The sequence below is a fragment of the Schistocerca americana genome, chromosome 2 (assembly GCF_021461395.2).
Source record: "Schistocerca americana isolate TAMUIC-IGC-003095 chromosome 2, iqSchAmer2.1, whole genome shotgun sequence".
In the NCBI taxonomy this organism is placed as follows: Eukaryota; Metazoa; Arthropoda; class Insecta; order Orthoptera; family Acrididae; genus Schistocerca; species Schistocerca americana.
The window spans coordinates 325,423,019-325,443,129 of NC_060120.1; the positions used below are offsets into that span (position 1 = coordinate 325,423,019).

The 20,111-nt window shown below is 43.3% G+C and overlaps 1 protein-coding gene across 3 annotated transcripts in view; it reads left to right on the forward strand.

The window, feature by feature from the left end:
* Window positions 1-20,111, forward strand: part of LOC124595638 (acyl-CoA Delta-9 desaturase-like) — a 666,968-nt gene that overhangs the window by 584,061 nt on the left and 62,796 nt on the right. For all 3 annotated transcript variants that reach the window (XM_047134467.1, XM_047134466.1, XM_047134469.1), the window contains one exon: window positions 15,624-15,754. In XM_047134467.1, the coding sequence (XP_046990423.1) occupies window positions 15,624-15,754 (131 nt within the window). The remainder of the gene's footprint in view (window positions 1-15,623; window positions 15,755-20,111) is intronic.

Sequence of the window (20,111 nt, forward strand, 5' to 3'; positions counted from 1 at the left end):
TCTGTAATTAGGCGTCTGATGGAAATTATTACAGAAATACAATTATACTAGGTACAAACAGATAACCTTTTTCATTTAAATTATTTGCTTCGGTCCTTTCAAAAAATTAAATGTCCGTCTTTCCCTCTAGATCTTTTTATGTCTTCTGGTGCTATGAAACTGGCGAAGGCGTCATATGCTCTCCATTATGTTTCCCCAAGAAATGGCACAGTGCGAAGAGACAGGGAGCGATCAGGTCTCGAGAGCTCCTACAAAAATTCGACTCTGTTCCCGCACGGCACTCGCACTGAAAGAAGACGTGATTTACATCAACAATTGTCATGTCATAACACTGATTTTATGTGATTAGGCGTTGAAAAGCCCATGATTGAGTCGCATTTTCACTTTGGTCACTATTATTTTCCTTGATTTTCTGGACGTTGCATACCATGGCTGTGTTGATATGAACGGCATTGCTTTTAGCTCATGTTTTTCTTTTATTTTATTATTCCTATCACGGGAGAACTCCTTGTTGTTCGGTTTTCAGAACGCAGAGTGTGTCTTCCGCGCCTAATTGCGTCTTTTTGTAGTTGACCATCTGCTCCATTGTATTTAAAGCCGGTATGATAGTTGGTCCACACAAATTCTGGTATTTGACTGTCTTTCCATGCTTGATGCTGCTGATCTCCTGGGTCAGAAATGTGCGTACTTGTTCTTTTGTTGCTATTTCTGTAACTGATAGGTTTGAGATCTGCGTCGGGGGTAATTAGCAGCGCAATCGACCTCATTAGAAAGTATACAACTGGGCGTACTCCTTTGTAGCCTCGCATAATTTAGCAGTCGCATCGATATACCAAAAAGGGTTTAGCGGCTGTCCCGGTTAAAGTGATTTAGTCCCATCTCATCGCCTTTCTTGACCACAGCAATCCAGTAAGACAATGCAAGGATATTTTAGTTTCATCAAACATAAGTCTGTACTTGTTTGTGACGTGTGTTCGGCAACCACTTGTTGGCACAAATCTCGGTGTTCAATAATGCGTCGTTTAACATTTGATTTCATCTAAATCATCCAGTAAAAATAGTAAAAGGACAATCTCAGAATGATCATCTGGTGTCTTATTATGGACTGACACGGGTATCACAGCGTTACATGCCAATGGTGGAGACAGAACTGTTAAATTGTAAAACTCCAATGCCGCTACAGTCTGGAACCGCGCGACCGCTACAGTCGCAGGTTCGAATCCTGCCTCGGGCATGGATGTATGTGATGTCCTTAGGTTAGTTAGGTTTTTCTAGGGGACTGGTGACCTCAGAAGTTAAGTCCCATAGTACTCAAAGCTATTTGAACCATTTTTGAAAACTCCAATGTATTGTAAATACTCGTCTTTGCTGCAGGATGAATAGGCCCAGGTCATTTAAACAGATAAAACTTGACAGTTATTTTAATAACTATTTATCGGAGAAGTTCGCACAACAAACAAAAACAGTCTTCTCCTAGTATCAGCCTCAAAATTATAGCCCTCAGGGGCCTCAGCGGTGTACCTAAATACGACAAAATGATTACGATGATTCTTTTTTTCAAACTCTCATGATAATTAGTTATAAACCTTTAAGTGTGTTCACGATGTTTAGTTCTTATGTTACAACATTTCTCATATTTGTTAAATGTTTCATTTGCATCTAATATTCTAAAAATCACACGCGTTTTTCATTACAAATTATAATTTCTTCACGTCATAAATTTGATATTTTACATAAATATTCTCTATTGGTTTTGTCGCAATATTCCTCCACATTTCCATGACATTTATTTAGTCAGTTTTTTCTATTAAAACATTTGCTCCATTAATTAATATCTTCTTTTACGTAAGAACATATAAAAATGTACTCTGTAAACAATGGTTCATACATTGTTAGTTTAGTATTATTGACCACAAAATTTCTGAAATCCAAACAGTTAAATCCAGTTAGTAACGTTCACATTATTAAAGTATATTCATAGTTACCGCACACCATTATAAAATGAATGGTTTACTTTGCAACACAAGACACTGAAAGCAACATACAGTGTTACGAACTTATCGGTATCATACAGTTCATAACATATCGAACAGTTGATAAATTCCTTACTGGTTAAGTTAGACGTCAGTCAACACCAAGTATCGCTTGCCTTGGAGATCCTAGTTTCGTGATAAGTGATGCAAACTTCCGGGTGGTGCAATATTCAAACGGCAGCAACAACAGTACAATGTGAACATCACAAACATATTACCACGGCTAATACGGCGTAGGAAAACCATCGGCATTCAAGACAACGTCTAGTAGTGGCGGCCGGCGGGTGGCCGAGCGGTTCTAGGTGCTACATCTGGAACCGCGCGACTGCTACGGTCGCAGGTTCGAATCTTGCCTCGGGCATGAATGTGTGTGATGTCCTTCGGTTATTTAGGTTAGTTAGGTTAGTAGTTCTAAGTTCTAGGGGACTGATGACCTCAGAGTGTGTTGTGTTTTGTTTCAGTGAATAGCCCATAAAAACAAAATAGAAGCAGTCAAGAGATCGCGCGTCTACTATCTTCGAACTGTTTTCGTTTCTTTTCTTTGGGCTTTTTAGTGAAATAAATGTTATTTATATCAACATTCAGTGTTTTTCCCCTTGATTTTTTTCGAAATGAAGAATAAGACAGAAAACTGGCAACATCCTTAAAATGAATCCACTGATCTGTCTGAATATGAGAATGTAAGCCCTCGGAACAAGTCGTGGAAGAAACTCTGACTGACAGACGCTTCTGCCTTTCATTTATAAAGCTAATGCGTGACGAAGTTTTTGACTTCAGCCACAACTAACAACAAAGAAAGAGGTAGTCGACTTCGAAATACACTACTGGCCATTAAAATTGCTTCACCATGAAGATGACGTGCTACAGACGCGAAATTTAACCGACAGGAAGAAGATGCTATGATATGCAAATGATTAGCTTTTCAGAGCATTCACACATGGTTGGCGCCGGTGGCGACACCTACAACGTGCCCAGCAGTTGACCGGCGTTGCCTGGTGAAACGTTGTTGTGATGCCTCGTGTAAGCAGGAGAAATGCGTACCATCACGTTTCCGACTTTGATACATGTCGGATTGTAGCCTATCGTGATTGCGGTTTATCGTATCGCGACATTGCTGCTCGCGTTGGTCGAAATCCAATGACTGTTAGCAGAATATGGAATCGGTGGGTTCAGGAGGGTAATACGGAACGCCGTGCTGGATCCCAACGGTCTCGTATCACTAGCAGTCGAGATGACGGGCATCTTATGCGCATGGCTGTAACGGATCGTGCAGCCACGTCTCGATCCCTGAGTCAACAGATGGGGACGTTTGCAAGACACGGTTCGACGACGTTTGCAGCAGCATGGACTATCAGCTCGGAAACCATGGCTGCGGTTACCCTTGACGCTGCATCACAGACAGGAGCGCCTGCGATGGTGTACTCAACGACGAACCTGGGTACACGAATCGCAACACGTCATTTTTTCGGATGAATCCAGGTTCTGTTTACAGCATCATGATGGTCGCATCCGTGTTTGGCGACATCGCGGTGAACGCACATTGGAAGCGTGTTTTCGTCATCGCCATACTGGCGTATCACACGGCGTGATGGTATGGGGTGCCATTGGTTACACGTCTCGGTCACCTCTAGTTCGCATTGACGGCACTTTGAACAGTGGACGTTACATTACAGATGTGTTACGACCCGTGGCTCTACCCTTCATTCGATCCCTGCGAAACCCTACATTTCAGCAGGATAATGCACGACCGCGTGTTGAGGTCCTGTACGGGCCTTTTTGGATACAGAAAATGTTCGACTGCTGCCCTGGCCAGCACATTCTCCAGATCTCTCACGAATTGAAAACGTCTGATCAATGGTAGCCGAGCAACTGGCTCGTCACAATACACCAGTCACTACTCTTGATGAACTGCGGTATCGTGTTGAAGCTGTATGGGCAACTGTATCTGTACACGCCATCCAAGCTCTGTTTGACTCAATGCCCAGGCGTATCAAGGCCGTTATTACGGCTAGAGGTGGTTGGTGTGGGTACTGATTTCTCAGAATCTATGCACCCAAATTACGTGAAAATGTAATCACATGTCAGTTCTAGTATAATATATTTGTCCAATGAATACCCGTTTATCATCTCCATTTCTTCTTGGTGTAGCAATTTTAATGGCCGGTAGTTTAATTAGCTTATAAATGTTTTGATTTGTTTAGTAAACATTCGCCTGCAGCGTCAGGTCATTCTGGTCGCGCGTTGACTTTGCCGGAAGCTGGCATGGGATGTTGCGTGAGGGCAGGCGGAAGTGCTGCTATCTGATGGAGCTCCTAGCCGGCAGAGTAGCCAGAGCTGCCGGACACGGTCGCCACATTACGGGATTGCCTCGGCGCCGCGCCGCGCCCGCTGTTTGACAGAGCCCTAGTGCTGTCAAATGGCGGCCCATTCTTCCTTTTTCGGTAAAGTGGGCGTGGTCGAAGATCGCGTAAGATTGGGCCGAGCTTCTAGGTACTTCAATGTGACGCTATCATGACGTTTCACTTCTGTTCCATGGCATTTGGATGAGTAAATAGTGACAGTACAGAACTTTACTTTTGCTTATTTTTACATAGATTAAAAATTTTAAACTTAAATGTGTCTAGGATACATGGATTGGTTTAGGTCTATATCTGTGTTACGAAATTTATAAAATAACGCTTCCTCAGCTTCAGTCAAGTTTACACTGACTGCCAAAAAAAAGTGAATTGTCCTGAAGACATGGTCGGAACTCGCTGTGACTTAGTCCACGAACACACTGGAGGCTACGGCTGAATCATCGACATTCCCCTGTAGACGTCAGACAGACTTATACCAGGTGACCTTACTGACAAGCAGATCACTCCCCATGGGACCATGTTAATTAAATTACAAGTGTCGCGCAACAAATAATTAATGAACTGAATTTATTAAACACGATTGGCCCTGTATACGTGAAACACGAGTGCTGTAACTCACAAGATGAAAAAAAGCGGGTTCATCAAACTACCGAATGAAACAATGGTCACTATAAAACCATATTTGTTACAAGCCTGCGTAGACTTCAACTTAAACACAAATGCGCAAAGACAGAAAATTATAATCTTCATGAGTTAGCACAGATTACAATGGAATTGAAACAGTAATATCATGGCAAAGATCGGGTAATGAGTCTGGCGTGAATATGGTTCAAATAGCTCTGAGCACTATGGGACTTAACATCTGAGGTCATCAGTCCCTAGTACTTAGAACTACTTAAACCTAACTAACCTAAGGACATCAGACACATCCATGCCCGAGGCAAGATTCGAACCTGCGACCGTAGCAGTCGCGCGGTTCCGGACTGCAGCGCCTAGAACTGAGTGGCCACCGCGGTCGGCCTGGCGTGGTACCTTAAAGTCAACACAACATTTGGGGAAACAAGTTAACTCAAGTCGCACCAGTGGCTGCCGATTGTCAACAAATAAGGCAGGAGGGAACTACAGAAAGAATCGTGAATGCACCGACTATCTGGATTGAGTGCATGTTGAGCTCGTGATTGCTAATAAACATGTGAAAGTCTTCTCAGTCTGAAATATTCGCATACATCCTATAACTTGGTTTGCGAGCGCTGCAGGTGGCTGGAAAAATCTAAGTCATCTGGCCTGCACCAAAGGCTGCTCTCTCTCAGACCACGGAATCTAAGTCTCTCTGTAGTATGAAATGTAAGCCGGTGAGTCTCGGATGGAAGTAGTTCTACAGATCGCTCCCAGCAAGAAGCAGAATTTTGAGTGTCAGCCTTAGGCATGATATTGATCACCAGTGACAACGATTATTACGAGTGCTGAGCAATCAGATCCATTCCATCAATGCATCAATCTCCACTCGACACTCAATTTTAGTATTACTAATCAATCATGACGGTTTTTAGTGATGGAGCTGAGAAAAAAAGCAACCTCTGACTCCCTCTATCTACCCGATTTCGCGTTTCAGTAAATAACACCTTCACCAGCTACACACGAGTGTGTTATTTTCTCCCACTCCAGAATTTATTTATATTATCCCTTACTCCTCTTCAGCAGAGTACACAACTATTCAGTTAAATTGGCGCTAGACCGACGTTGCGGCTTAAGCACAAAAGAGCCAGATGGCCTCTCCTCTCACTTCACTTTACAGATATTGTCTTCCATCCTGCGCTTAGCCGATCCCAGAATTCGGACTTCCTGCATGGGGCAGCGCATTACAATACTGTTAGCTCGCGATGCGCCTCCGTGACGCAGGCCACGTGAAAAACAGTACACAATAGCTTTCCATCATTTAGGATGCAAACACGCATGGCGGCCGCCCGGTGGAGCTTAGCCCACACACAATATACCGGCCGAAGTGCTTTTACCTGGCTCCTCCTTCCTCTGTCCTACTGACGGTGCCCTTCCCTTGAATAGGACTGCGACACCCTGATGGCCCGACACTGGCCCGCTCTCCCCTGTTCTACTGGCTTCTGCTCAACATGTATTCAATAGGAATCCCAACTACACATTTAAACAAATTTGCAGAATAAGAAATTATATGGAATCATAGTAGTTAGATCTGGCAATCACTGACGTTAACTTTGCCATTATTCGTACTCTCGTTTTCCGGCCGGGGTGGCCGAACGGTTCTAGGCGCTACAGTCTGGAACCGCGCGACCGCTGCTGTCGCAGGTTCGAATCCTGCCTCGGGCATGGATGTGTGTGATGTCCTTAGATTAGTTAGGTTTAAGTAGTTCTAAGTTCTAGGGGACTGATGACCTCAGAAGTTAAGTCCCATAGTGCTCAGAGACATTTGTGCTCTCATTTCTAGTTGGAATTAATTTACCGGGTGGTTACAATTAAACTTTCCCTATTTAACACGTCGTAACACGGAAATTAATTACCGCGCGAGTACCAAACATGGTAGCATTAATGTTAAGGTCATGGAAGAGAGAAATAATGCAGAATCAATTGAATTGAATCTCATCTAATGTGCTGCTCCTGTACATCATACTAGTACATACCGGTACCATTACTGCAACAGAAGGGGCTCAGTATAGCGCCCATCAGTGTGCAGAAAAGTCTGAAAGCGCAGGATTGCATTCTGCACAGCTGAACGAAGCATGTCCGTAGGTACAGGGTGTTTCAAAAATGACCGGTATATTTGAAACGGCAATAAAAACTAAACGAGCAGCGATAGAAATACACCGTTTGTTGCAATATGCTTGGGACAACAGTACATTTTCAGGCAGACAAACTTTCGAAATTACAGTAGTTACAATTTCCAACAACAGATGGCGCTGCAAGTGATGTGAAAGATATAGAAGACAACGCAGTCTGTGGGTGCGCCATTCTGTACGTCGTCTTTCTGCTGTAAGCGTGTGCTGTTCACAACGTGCAAGTGTGCTGTAGATGTTGGAATTCCACCGCCTAGAACACAGTGTTGTTGCAACAAGACGAAGTTTTCAACGGAGATTTAATGTAACCTAAGGACCGAAAAGCGATACAATAAAGGATCTGTTTGAAAAATGTCAACGGACTGGGAACGTGACGGATGAACGTGCTGGAAAGGTAGGGCGACCACGTATGGCAACCACAGAGGGCAACGCGCAGCTAGTGCAGCAGGTGATCCAACAGCGGCCTCGGGTTTCCGTTCGCCGTGTTGCAGCTGCGGTCCAAATGACGCCAACGTCCACGTATCGTCTCATGCGCCAGAGTTTACACCTCTATCCTACAAAATTCAAACGCGGCAACCCCTCAGCGCTGCTACCATTGCTGCACGAGAGACATTCGCTAACGATATAGTGCACAGGATTGATGACGGCGATATGCATCTGGGCAGCATTTGGTTTACTGACGAAGCTTATTTTTACCTGGACGGCTTCGTCAATAAACAGAACTGGCGCATATGGGGAACCGAAAAGCCCCATGTTGCAGTCCCATCGTCCCTGCATCCTCAAAAAGTACTGGTCTAGGCCGCCATTTCTTCCAAAGGAATCATTGGCCCATTTTTCAGATCCGAAACGATTACTGCATCACGCTATCTGGACATTCTTCGTGAATTTGTGGCGGTACAAACTGTCTTAGACGACACTGCGAACACCTCGTGGTTTATGCAAGATGGTGCCCGGCCACATCGCACGGCCGACGTCTTTAATTTCCTGAATGAATATTTCGATGATCGTGTGATTGCTTTGGGCTATCCGAAACATACAGGAGGCGGCGTGGATTGGCCTCCCTATTCGCCAGACATGAACCCCTGTGACTTCTTTCTGTGGGGACACTTGAAAGACCAGGTGTACTGCCAGACCGCAGCGCCATCTGTTGTTGAAAATTGTAACTACTGTAATTTCGAAAGTTTGTCTGCCTGAAAATGTACTGTTGTCCCAAGCATATTGCAACAAACGGTGTATTTCTATCGCTGCTCGTTTAGTTTTTATTGCCGTTTCAAATATACCGGTCATTTTTGAAACACCCTGTATGTTGGCTACCTCTCTTGATATTCTACGCTTCAGATCAGCACATATGTGAATGTTCCACTAAACTCTGTCCTTCAGGTAGCCTCACAACCAGAAATCACCGGGAGTCAGATCAGATGATCATGCCGGTTATGCATTTGGAAACGATCGGCCGATAATTCGATCATTTTCAAATATGTTTCGGAGAAGCAGGTGAACATCACGAGCGATCTACCGTAGGGCCCCATCTTGCATGAAAACTGTTGAGTTCAACGCCTGTACGGCGGGTATGACAAGCTGGCGAAGCACATTGCAGTAACGCTGCCCAGTCACACTGCACGTCTTTGGTCCTTGAGCGCCAACCTGTTCAAAAAAGTATGGGTCAATGATGAACGTAGCCGTGAAGCCACACCAGACGCTGACACGTTCACCATACAGAGGAACTTCATGCACAGTGACTAGAGGTGAAGATCCCCACACTTGGCAATTCTGTGTGTTCACCTCACACGTCAGAGAAAAATGACTGTCGTCTGTCCGTAGGTGGTCCAGGGCCAGCCCTCGTCAACATTAACTCTAACGAGAAAGTGGAGAGCGAAGTCAACAAGTCGCTGTGCCTCCTGTGGTGCAAACTGCTGTACGATATGGATCTTGTACGGATACCGCTTGAGAATGGTTCGAAGCACCTTCTGTACAGTGGACCACAGGATGTTCAGCTGTCGTGACACAGCACGCGCACTGCCTGACGATCGGGAGTTTCGTGCAGCGTTGTCTGCCATAGCAACAGCGATTTCATCAACCATCTGTGGTGCAACCGGTCTTCGGCCTCTTTCCGGAGCGACGCCCAGTTCTTCAGTTGATTCGAAGTTCTTCATAATGCTCCGCACAGCAGGTGGAGAAAGAGGACTCTTCCGTAATCCTTTCAGCCGGCGATATTCTCGAAGTGCAGCTACAGCATTGCTGTTGTTTTGGTAATAGAGCTTCACCAACAATGCCCTGCTCCTTTTGTCCAAGCTCATGCTGACACGTCAACAAGTGCACTGCGGCTGGTCAGGTGTGTATGAGACTATGAATCACAATGACTGATCATGGCACCTGGTGGACATAGCTGGAACTGTACGTTGGCGCTGTGCGGCATGGCAACCATGCACCCCATACTCGTGACATTAAAGCTACCAAGTTTGGTACTTGTACGGTAATTAGTTTCCGTGTTATAACGTGTTAAATAGGGTAAGTTTAATTATAACCACCCGGTGTATTAGATGTGGTTTTCAGTTTAATGGAGTCTGATTACGATACGTGACCGTTTTGAAAAAAACGGTCGCATAATAATATCATCGGCAGGTATGTAAATTAGAATTGCAATTCCCTGTGACAGTTAGAACGGCCACCAGAGTCCGTTAGTGTTGCACGTGTTTAGTGTTTTTACCCGGCCTGGTAGGATGTTAAGGGTCGTCAACAGCGTCAGATGTTGAGTGATCTCTGTGGAGGAGAAGGAGGCGCCACGTACTCATGTGAGACAGCATTATCGGCACCTGACAGAGTTTGAGTGGGAACTTACTGTGGGCCTCTGTTTGATCAGATGGTCGAATTGTGCAGTATTCAGATTTGTGGGGCATTCGAATAAAACAGTGGCCCGATGCTGGAATGTATGGGAACATGAGGACAGGCACATTTGCCGTCAAGGATCCCGTCGATTATGATTACCACAAGATAAAATCTCCATATTCTGCACCAAGCTTATCATAACCTCTTCACACCTGTGGCTGCCATTCGAAGGAAGATGGCGTATAAAAATCCATTCGACATCGAGGTCATTAGAGACGGGGCACAAGCTCGGATTTTGTCAAGGATGGGGAGGAAATAGGCCTTGCCCTTTCAAAGGAACCATCCCGGCATTTTCCTGGAGCGATTTAGGGGCCTGCCATTCGAGAAGGAGAAATGGACTTCTTGTAACATTCTGTATCATCTCGCACCTCGCAGCTGTCGGATTAGGAATTACTATCTTACGCCTAGGCTGCCGTTAACATAACACAAACGGCTGCGTTTGTAGCAATACTGTGACCAGGAAGCATGAAATTGGCATCGGATGTAAACAGTGTGACGTATGGAGGTTTGGTCGGTCTGGGCAGTCGAAGCAACAATCTGAAAATCTGTGTTCGAGTCCCGGCATGGCATCAATTTTCATGTTACTAATAGGTAGTACATCTATAACTAATCCTGCTAATGTCAAAAAATTGGCACTCAGCGTATAAACTACGTGTCAACAGTCAAAATAAATCTCATGTTTAAGTATAATTCTTCAAAAAATTTCCATTTCCACCTTGGCTTTATTATTATCACCGTCATTTAATTTACACTGTCAGTATTAAGTTAACGCGTGGAGAACAATGTTCTGAGCCATATATCATGAGGTTTTATAGTTTAGTACGTATGCCACTATGGCAGTATTGTTATTCAAATCGTTGACGAGTATGGAGTGTTGTTTCAGTCGAGTGTACTAATCCGACAGTTACATATTTAAATGACAGACTATATTGTATACACCCACACAGGGTGACAGCAAATTTTCGTGTAAATCGAAGGAGAAGGGGGAGAAAGGAAAGGGATTATTGATATCAGCTGCATCAGAACTTTGTGCGGCATCTGCAGCGACGAGTGAAAATGTGTGCCGTACACAGTGTTTATCGCAAATGCGCAATGTCGGCGCTCCTCTCTCCTGTCGAGCGATCCAGATTCCCACCTGGAGCCCTCTATCCTCAGTCCATGTCCTCCATTATTGCTACTTTGAGATTTCCGCAGATCAGACGTAATTGTGTATCCGCACTGAATATGGTGGATCCATTGCCCATCGAGGCTAATCAATTAAATATCCAAAAGAACAGACACCACGCACTCACATCAGTCAATTTTCGAGGACGCCAGTAAGCACTTGAAAACGGTGCATCGGCGCAATCAGCTGATCGTGAGAATTAAATAACTGGCATCAAGACACAGCAAAGATGGACAGTAAAATAATTTATTTTAATACGTTTCATAAACGTGTGGCACTCGACATGAGAAAACTTACCTGGTTCTCCCGCCAACTTTGAGATCATACCATTATTTTATGAGCCTCTGCCTAAAAGCCTTCTTTCTCTCGTCAGCTGAGAGGTCCTTTGCCTCTTCTGGGTTCATGTTTCAGTCTATATTCTCGGTAATTTTGTACGTTCTGTCTCAACGTATCCCTAATTGTCAACTATATTTTCAAGGTTACTAATTTATAGTAGATTTCTGCGTATTTTAGAAATTATCTTTTTGAGGTCAAAAAATCCAGATTCTGTGAGCAAGACAGTCCTTGTCGATTCTGTATATGTATCCACAGAAGAGCTGTCTTCCCTTTCTGACGTTCCGCTACAAATCTTCATTAGATCTTAAATAACTCATATCCATCAACCAATCTGTTGCCTAAACTTTTTAACAATATCTTCCTTCCTCTTTTTATCAGCTGGCTGAATAGCCCTTGGTATTCATAGTTACGGTGTCCTATTGAAACAATCCTTCTGGTTTGATGCACATATTATAATATTTTAACTCCATCATTTCTCGTCGTGAAATTGTTTTGTTCGTAGATAGACCATGTCTAATTTTAAAATCCTAAAGCCAATCGCTTCCTGTTAGTCCTTTGTCCTTTGTCACCTTATGTAACAGTAAGTATTTGAATTTTTTGGCCCGTTCAAACCTCCAGTATTCGGTGATCCCTCTTTTAGATCTTTCATTGAGGTGTGTCATTTTACTTTGTCGAAGGAATTTTATAGACATACTCCCTCACCTACTTCCTTCAGGCGACTGGATCATTTTAACTTCTGACACGAAATTGTTACTGAAAATAGGCATGTCAGCGTACTTCAAATTGTCGTCTTCGGGAGTTTCGCCATTGCCGGGTCCTTTCCAGCTGCTTTACTATTTTATAGGCTGGCAATGATTTGTTTGATTTCAGTTTTAGATGGCGCCAGCTATTTTATTAGCTTCTGAGGTCGCTGGCTTAAGCAAAGTTGCAATTCTGGTTAATCACAGCTGGGATATTTATCGAAATATTTAGACTAAATCTTACAGTTCTCTTTACTGTTTTGGCACAACTTCTCCTTTTCATCTGTAACAAACAGGCTGTAGATCTGATACCATTACCTGTTCTACTTGGAAATTTATTAAAAATTCCAGAGCCTTTATCTTTCAGGCTTCTCTCGGCGAAGTAGATGACTTTCGAATTTCTGACTTGGCAAGAGAATTAACGCTGTCGTTTCTCTTTAGCTATGATGACTATGTTAACCAGGGTGCAAACCTAGACACTTTGAAATCTTATCAGAGGTTGTTTTTCCGGAAGTCCTAGTTCATTGGTTCCAGCTGTTTCGCACTGAAAGTATGAAATAAAGATAAAGGGCGACAACATTTTAACAGCCCTTCGACGACGAGGTCATTAGGGACAAATGGCAGCACAGTATGGCAACACTAACTTACGTTAGCAACGATATCTGTCAGTTAGTTAATTTTATGTTCCATAGATCATTTGAACGATTCTTTTATCGAAATGATGTGGAGCGAGTCAGTTTACAGGACATGCATAGCTCATTCGTGTTGAGTTTAGTGAACATATTATTTTGTAGTCCTACTCATGCAACTTAAAAATCAGAGTTTTTATTTTTGTTTTTACAGGCAACCAGTTTTTAAATATAAAACATTTTAGATTAGATTTCAAAAATACATCGCTACCTGTCAGACATTTTTAGGCTGTTGGACAAATAATCAAAATTTTTGTTGCTACAGATTGAACTGCTTTCGAGTCAATAATTGGTAATCAAGATTATTTTTTCCTCAACTGTTGTACGTAGGGACTTTCTGTTATTCTCAAATTCTGATGACTTATTTATCGCAAATTTCATTAGCGAATATATGTATCCTGACGGTGCAGTTAAAATGCCTAAATGCTTTAAAGAAACCTACATGAGAACAGTGGTTGGATACCACACCTTATTCTTATTGCCCACTTTTGCGCAATCAGTACTTTTTTTTCCAAGTGATGAGTAACCCAGAATATTATTCCATAAAACATTACTGAGTGTAAATATGATAAATATGTGAAGAAGTTCGTTCGTTTGTTTCCATGACCAGCAATTATACTAGGAGCAAAATTAGCTGAATTTAATTGTTTGAGCAGCTCAGTAAAATGCTGCTTCTTCCAGTTTAAGTTTTCATCAATATGTACGCCCAAGAATTTGGGGCAATCTTCCCTGTTTACACAGTTCTGTTCATGCGCTGCATCAACTGTTGGTGTGACTCTATTTATTGAACAGAACTCGATATAGCGCGTTCTCTCATAATGTAGGCAAAGACCATTTTCAGCGAATCAGTTATTAATTCTGTGGGAACCACATATAAGAATCTCTTCTGTTGCTTTCTCTAGACTGGGATGTATTATAATGCTAATATGGTCTGCAAAAAGTACCAGTTCTGCTTGATGCATATTACGTGGAAAGCACGTATAAGCATGTATAAGCAATAGGAAGGGACCCGAAGTTGAATTTTGTGGAACAACGTTTGCGATTTCTTCCCAGTTACTAAAATTCCTTCTCTTTCCATCGATATTTAAATTATTCAGCACAACATGGAACACAGATACACTACTGGCCATTAAAACTGCTACACCACGAAGATGACGTACTACAGACGCCAAATTTAACCGACAGGAAGAAGATGCTGTGATATGCAAATGATTAGCTTTTCAGAGCATTCACACAAGGTTGGCGCCGGTGGCGACACCTACAACGTACTGACATGAGGAAAGTTTCGAACCGATTTCTCATACACAAACAGCAGTTGCCGGCGTTCCCTGGTGCAACGTTGTTGTGATGCCTCGTGTAAGGTGGAGAAATGCGTACCATCACGTTTCCAACTTTGATACAGGTAGATTGTAGCCTATCGCGATTGCGGTTTATCGTACCGCGACATTGCTACTCGCATTAGTCGAGATTCTGTTAGTAGAATATGGAATCGGTGGGTTCAGGAGGGTAATACGGAACGCCGTGCTGGCCTCGTATCGCTAGCAGTCGAGATGACGGGCATCTTATCCGCATGGCTGTAACGGATCGTGCAGCCACGTCTCGATCCCTAAGTCAACAGATGGGGACGTTTGCAAGACAACAACCATCTGCAATAACAGTTCGACGCCGTGTGCAGCAGCATGGACTATCAGCTCGGAGACCATGGCTGCAGTTACCCTTGACGCTGCATCACAGACAGGAGCGCCTGCGATGGTGTACTCTACGACGAACGTGGGTACACGAATGGCAACACGTCATTTTTTCGGATGAATCCAGGTTCTGTTTACAGCATCATGATGGTCGCATCCGTGTTTGGCGACATCGCGGTGAACGCACATTGGAAGCGTGTATTCGTCATCGCCATACTGGCGTGTCACCCGACGTGATGGTATGGGGTGCCATTGGTTACACGTCTCGGTCACCTCTTGTTTGCACTGACGGCACTTTGAACAGTGGACGTTACATTTCAGATGTGTTACGACCCTTGGCTCTACCCTTCATTCGATCTCTGCGAAACGCTACATTTCAGCAGGATAATGCACGACTACATATTGCAGGTCCTGTACGGGCCTTTCTGGATACAGAAAATGTTCGACTGCTGCCCTGGCCAGCACGTTCTCCAGTGCTCTCACCAACTGAAAACGTCTGGTCAATGGTGGCCGAGCAACTGGATCGTCACAATACGCCAGTCACTACTTTTGATGAACTGTGGTATCGTGTTGAAGCTGCACGGGCAGATGTACCGATACACGCCATCCAAGCTCTGTTCGACTCAATGCCCAGGCGTATCAACTCCGTTATTGCGGCCAGAGGTGGTTGTTGTGGGTACTAATTTCTCAGGATCTATGCACCCAAATTGTGTGAAAATGTAATGACATGTCAGTTCTAGTATATTTGTCCAATGAATACCGGTTTATCATCTGCATTTGTTCTTGGTGTAGCAATTTTAATAGCCAGTAGTGTAGCTACTGAACGGCCTTAGAACCTAGAGTGTATAGTGCAATGTAGAGTATGAGTCGTGAGGCGGCCCCTGAGCACTGCTCAGACTCCTCCTGCAGCTGTGTGGTGTTGCAGCGCTGGTGGTGGTGGTGACGAGCGGCGTGGGCATCACGGCGGGGGCGCACCGGCTGTGGTCGCACCGCGCCTACAAGGCCAAGTGGCCGCTGCGGCTGCTGCTCGTCTTCCTCTTCACCATCGCCGGGCAGGTGAGTGGCGGGCGCAGTCCGCAGTTCATCGCGTACCTCTGCTTTATTGTAACCCGTGTACCTAATGCTCAGTTGTTAGTGGAAACAAGGCTTCGAATCCGAAGATCAATGCTTACCAAAAGAATATAGACAGTTACAAGATGATCGCCATCTCACTAGTGTTTGTTACTCTGTTCAACACCGATCGAAATATAAAAAGTGATAATAAATTAAAGTTTCACTCTAGTTATCCGAAATTCTGAATGCCAGATTTTAGTTTAAAGGAATTTGGATTGCAGAATAAAACTGTCGTCAGTTACAAAATGGGAAAAGTTAAATTTGATAAATTATTGGAGTGACCTTGAAATTACACAATGATCGTGTAAGAAAGACAAAGCAGTAACTTGAAAAATTGGTCATTGACTTCATTGTACATTAAGCTGTGGATCCATACCTTAAGAAGTTGGGATGATTATCTTTGCCTTGTCATCATGTTTATCTTTGGATTATCAACTTTGGGAATCAGTAATGTACTTGATAATGGGCTTATAACTCGAAACCTACGTTGTACAGTACCACTAATAATAAAATCGTGAAACAAGGCAAAAAACAGTGTTGTTTAGTAAAGGTGTTAGTTACCATAACAATCTCCAATAATAACTAGTGACTAGCAACAAATTATGAAAACTGTACTGTGTTATGTAACTCATGAGAATGCTGTCTGTCTTAAAGTATGCCTAAGCGTAAAAAATCTGATTATTATTATTTACTCATTACACTGCAAATGATTGTATTTCAGATTAACGTCGCAATAACCTTCATTCATGGCAATAACTATTTTCAGTGCTAAGGATGCGTAGATGTATGCGCATATTATCGTTTACCAAATACAACATAAAATACTAAAACTAGTTTGAGTTTTGTCGTAGAATATGAATTTCACTTTAAATAATTTAATTTGAACTGATTGTCTGCAATAGTAGTGCAATACTGTATGAGCAACTACATTTACTACTGCATTTTATTACAATAATCATTCGACTGAAAATTAGCTGTAAATTTAATTAGATTTGGCATCTTTTGACTGTTTCTTTCACTTGTGACCTTCTCGGAATCTATAGTGAGAAGATACGACCCTTCTGATGGTCAAAGACTCGAGTCATTGAAGTTTTTCTCGACAAGTTTGTACTTTGGTTAAACACAGTGTAATGCTCCAAGAAGTTACTAAAAGGCAGCCATGTCTATTACACAGCTGCAAAATACTGGCTGGATCTTACTTTGCGATGCGTTGCTTGTTGTGCGACGTAATGCTTATTATGAGATGCATTATTGGCAACAGGCTCTTTTTGATTAGCGAGCAGCTGAAATACATTTGGGCAACACCGTATTCTGCATTAATTCCAAATTCTTCTTGCGGCCATATGCTGTTCCAACATTCTTCCTCGTCCACTTCAACATTTGCGCGGCAACACAAACCTCTGTTCCACACCACAGATGCGTCGCAACTACTTCTCTGTCTTCATCTGTACGACTGCGCGCACTCCCGCCAACGATGTTATTGTTACACGAAAGATATTCTCTGTGCTTTGTACCATAAAAATTTCCCTGACACTGCCAGCGTGTTGACTACAGTCATCTGACATTATTCATTCTTGCTTATTCTATCAACATGCTTTACATTTCCTTAAGGACTTAATAGTGATGAAATTCATTAATACATATATTTACAAAAAAAATGGTTTTAAACTCGGTAAATGAAGCAGCCGAACTATACGTGAGGCACTAGGAAATAGTGTTACAAGTTATCTCCCATGGAGTCTTTCCGAAAGACGTATATTATGGGTCATTAAAGTTGCTCACTGACAAGAACAACAAAAAAAGAAATTTCACTTTTTATGCGTATATAATATAGTAGTGATGCTTCAGACGTCGCCACACTATCCGTTTGGAAACGTGCCATGCTGCAAAAAAAGTCCGTTTCTTTACTCATGTGCCATGACTCCACGGTCCTGCATGACTGTGCGAGTAATATGGCTGTTCTTTCAGGCACTGGTCGTGTGGGACCAATGAGACTCTTTATAGAATTGAGTATAGGTCTCCAGAACCTATCGATTCCACATTCGCATGACAATTGGGATCCTGGCCGTCGTCTGCTGCAGTATCATAGAACGATAAATGCCAGTCTCGATAGACAAGGATTCTACCGTTGTTGAACTCTGACACTTCCTGGCAGATGTCACTTCTTCTTACACGAGGCAGCACACGGCCTTCCCCCAGACAATATTAAAATGCGATTTCTGAATGACAAACCTGCTCCGTAATCTCTCTTTAAATACCTAATCTAGATGGCGTTACTCCTGTCTACTGCGCTGAAGTGCTAATCCTTTGCACATCCAAGCATGCCACTATGACGTTTGTGGCCTGAATCGTTCGTGGTCTAGTAATTTTTATGGCCAGAAGTGCTAGGAGTGTGGCACAAAATGTTATAAGGAACTTTAAAATTTATTTCTAGAGTACTGTTCCTTTTATACGCCAGCAGCTCTACATTAAGCACGAGAGTCCAAGTTGGCAACTGGGTCCACTCCCAGAATTTGATCTACACCGAGTGCCAGTAATTCAGCTTCCACGCTAGTCCAGTAATCGTGGAGATTTGCGAAGCCATTTCCAGGGCAGTATTGGAGACTCAGGATCTAAAAAGGACCTGTGTGTCCCACATATCATGATGATTTTCACGACATCGTTATGCTATTCAAGTTTGATAGGAGAAGTTTCTTACTGGCCATTTTCATGAGACGTTCAAGAAGTAGTGTTCGTCGTATGATGTCGGCTAATCCTGCAGCCCACTACGTGAAAAAAATAGACTCATTATACCAAGGGTGTTCCTGCAGCGTAAATGCAATGTAGTGTGACTCCGATGTGGGTACATAAGCACCGAAATGTAGTCAAGGGATTATTGTGGCATTCGTGTGTTTCCGGCGTGCATACCGTAAATGCGTAAACGCGAGCCGTGGCGACGTTATTACCAAATGCGTCCAAACAGAGCCAGCGTGCTATATTCATTTCTTGGCTGTCAAAGGAAAATCATCGGTAGACATCCTTCAAACAATGAAGAATGTGTACGGGCAGCATGTCTCTCGAGAAACTTCGTTGTGGAATGGTGCAACAACGGGTGCTACTGCTTCGTGATAACACACATTCCCATTTCGCACATGTCGTAACGCAGAGGTTACGCCAATTCAAGCGGGAGACACTATAGTCCTGATCCCTCCCCATGTGATTATCACACCTTCTGTACCTTAAAAAGATCCTGAAGGGTCGACGATTCGTGTCGGACGAGGATGAGCAGCAGGCAGTTAGACCTACTCACGCAGCAGGACACGATGTTTTGCAGTGATTGTCTCATTGCTCACGGCGATTTTGCCTGATTGGTATACCGATTGTGGACTGTACGGCCTGCGAATGGAAACTTTTTGATCACCCCCAACACTTAACATAGAGCGGTAAAACCCATACTTTACAGGATCCTCTGCAAATGCAAAGTGAAGAGCCTTATCTTGTTTGTTGGAAAACAAGTTTTAAAGATGTCTAGTCGTTCGCACAACCCCCATTAGTAAGACCACCTGTGGATGCTATGTCTTCAAGTTGTCGTTAGCAGGTTGCAACTAAGAAGCTGGCTTAGGCAAAGCGGTGACTGACCATCCGCCATAAGGTTTTTCCTACGCAGCTTGTAGAGACAATACTGTTATGCCCATTTGGGAAAGGGTGGACCTTCCCGTACTTGAGCAAGAGGTATTAACATCGCTTCCTTCAAACAGTAAAAGAAATTTCCTGACAGTTTTATTTCGAAGAAAACGACGCGTATTGTTGGGAAGGCTGCCTACATCGGCTATCAACAATGTCTGGAATATGGGTCGAAGAGAAAACTTACGCTGTCTGGGCCTGTACTATAGTTCCATAACGATGAATCGATAAAAGATATGATTTTGAATTGAGAAGGAAGTGGGGGCAGGTGGGGGCTTCGCCCAGTCTAGTTGATCTGCTAGGTACTGTGAGGCCTGCGAGATCCTTCCACTTGCTGCTGCTCATATGACTCTCAGCTTCATGCGTGCTTCCAGTGTTACATCAACACACTGATCCCTGTGGGTGTTGCTTCAGTAGTTATTTACTTAGTTTCTTGTTCTGTAGATCAAATCAATGATAACGCTATGATGTGGAACGTGTCAACAGAGCCCACATAGAACACTTACATACAACTAAAACAAAAAACAAGATTTACATGGCTGCATGCTTGTCACTTACAGGGGTTTTAGTGACGAAGTATCTTTACTGAAGAATTCCTCTATGGTATAGAAGGAGTTGTTAAGAAGAAAGCTCTTTA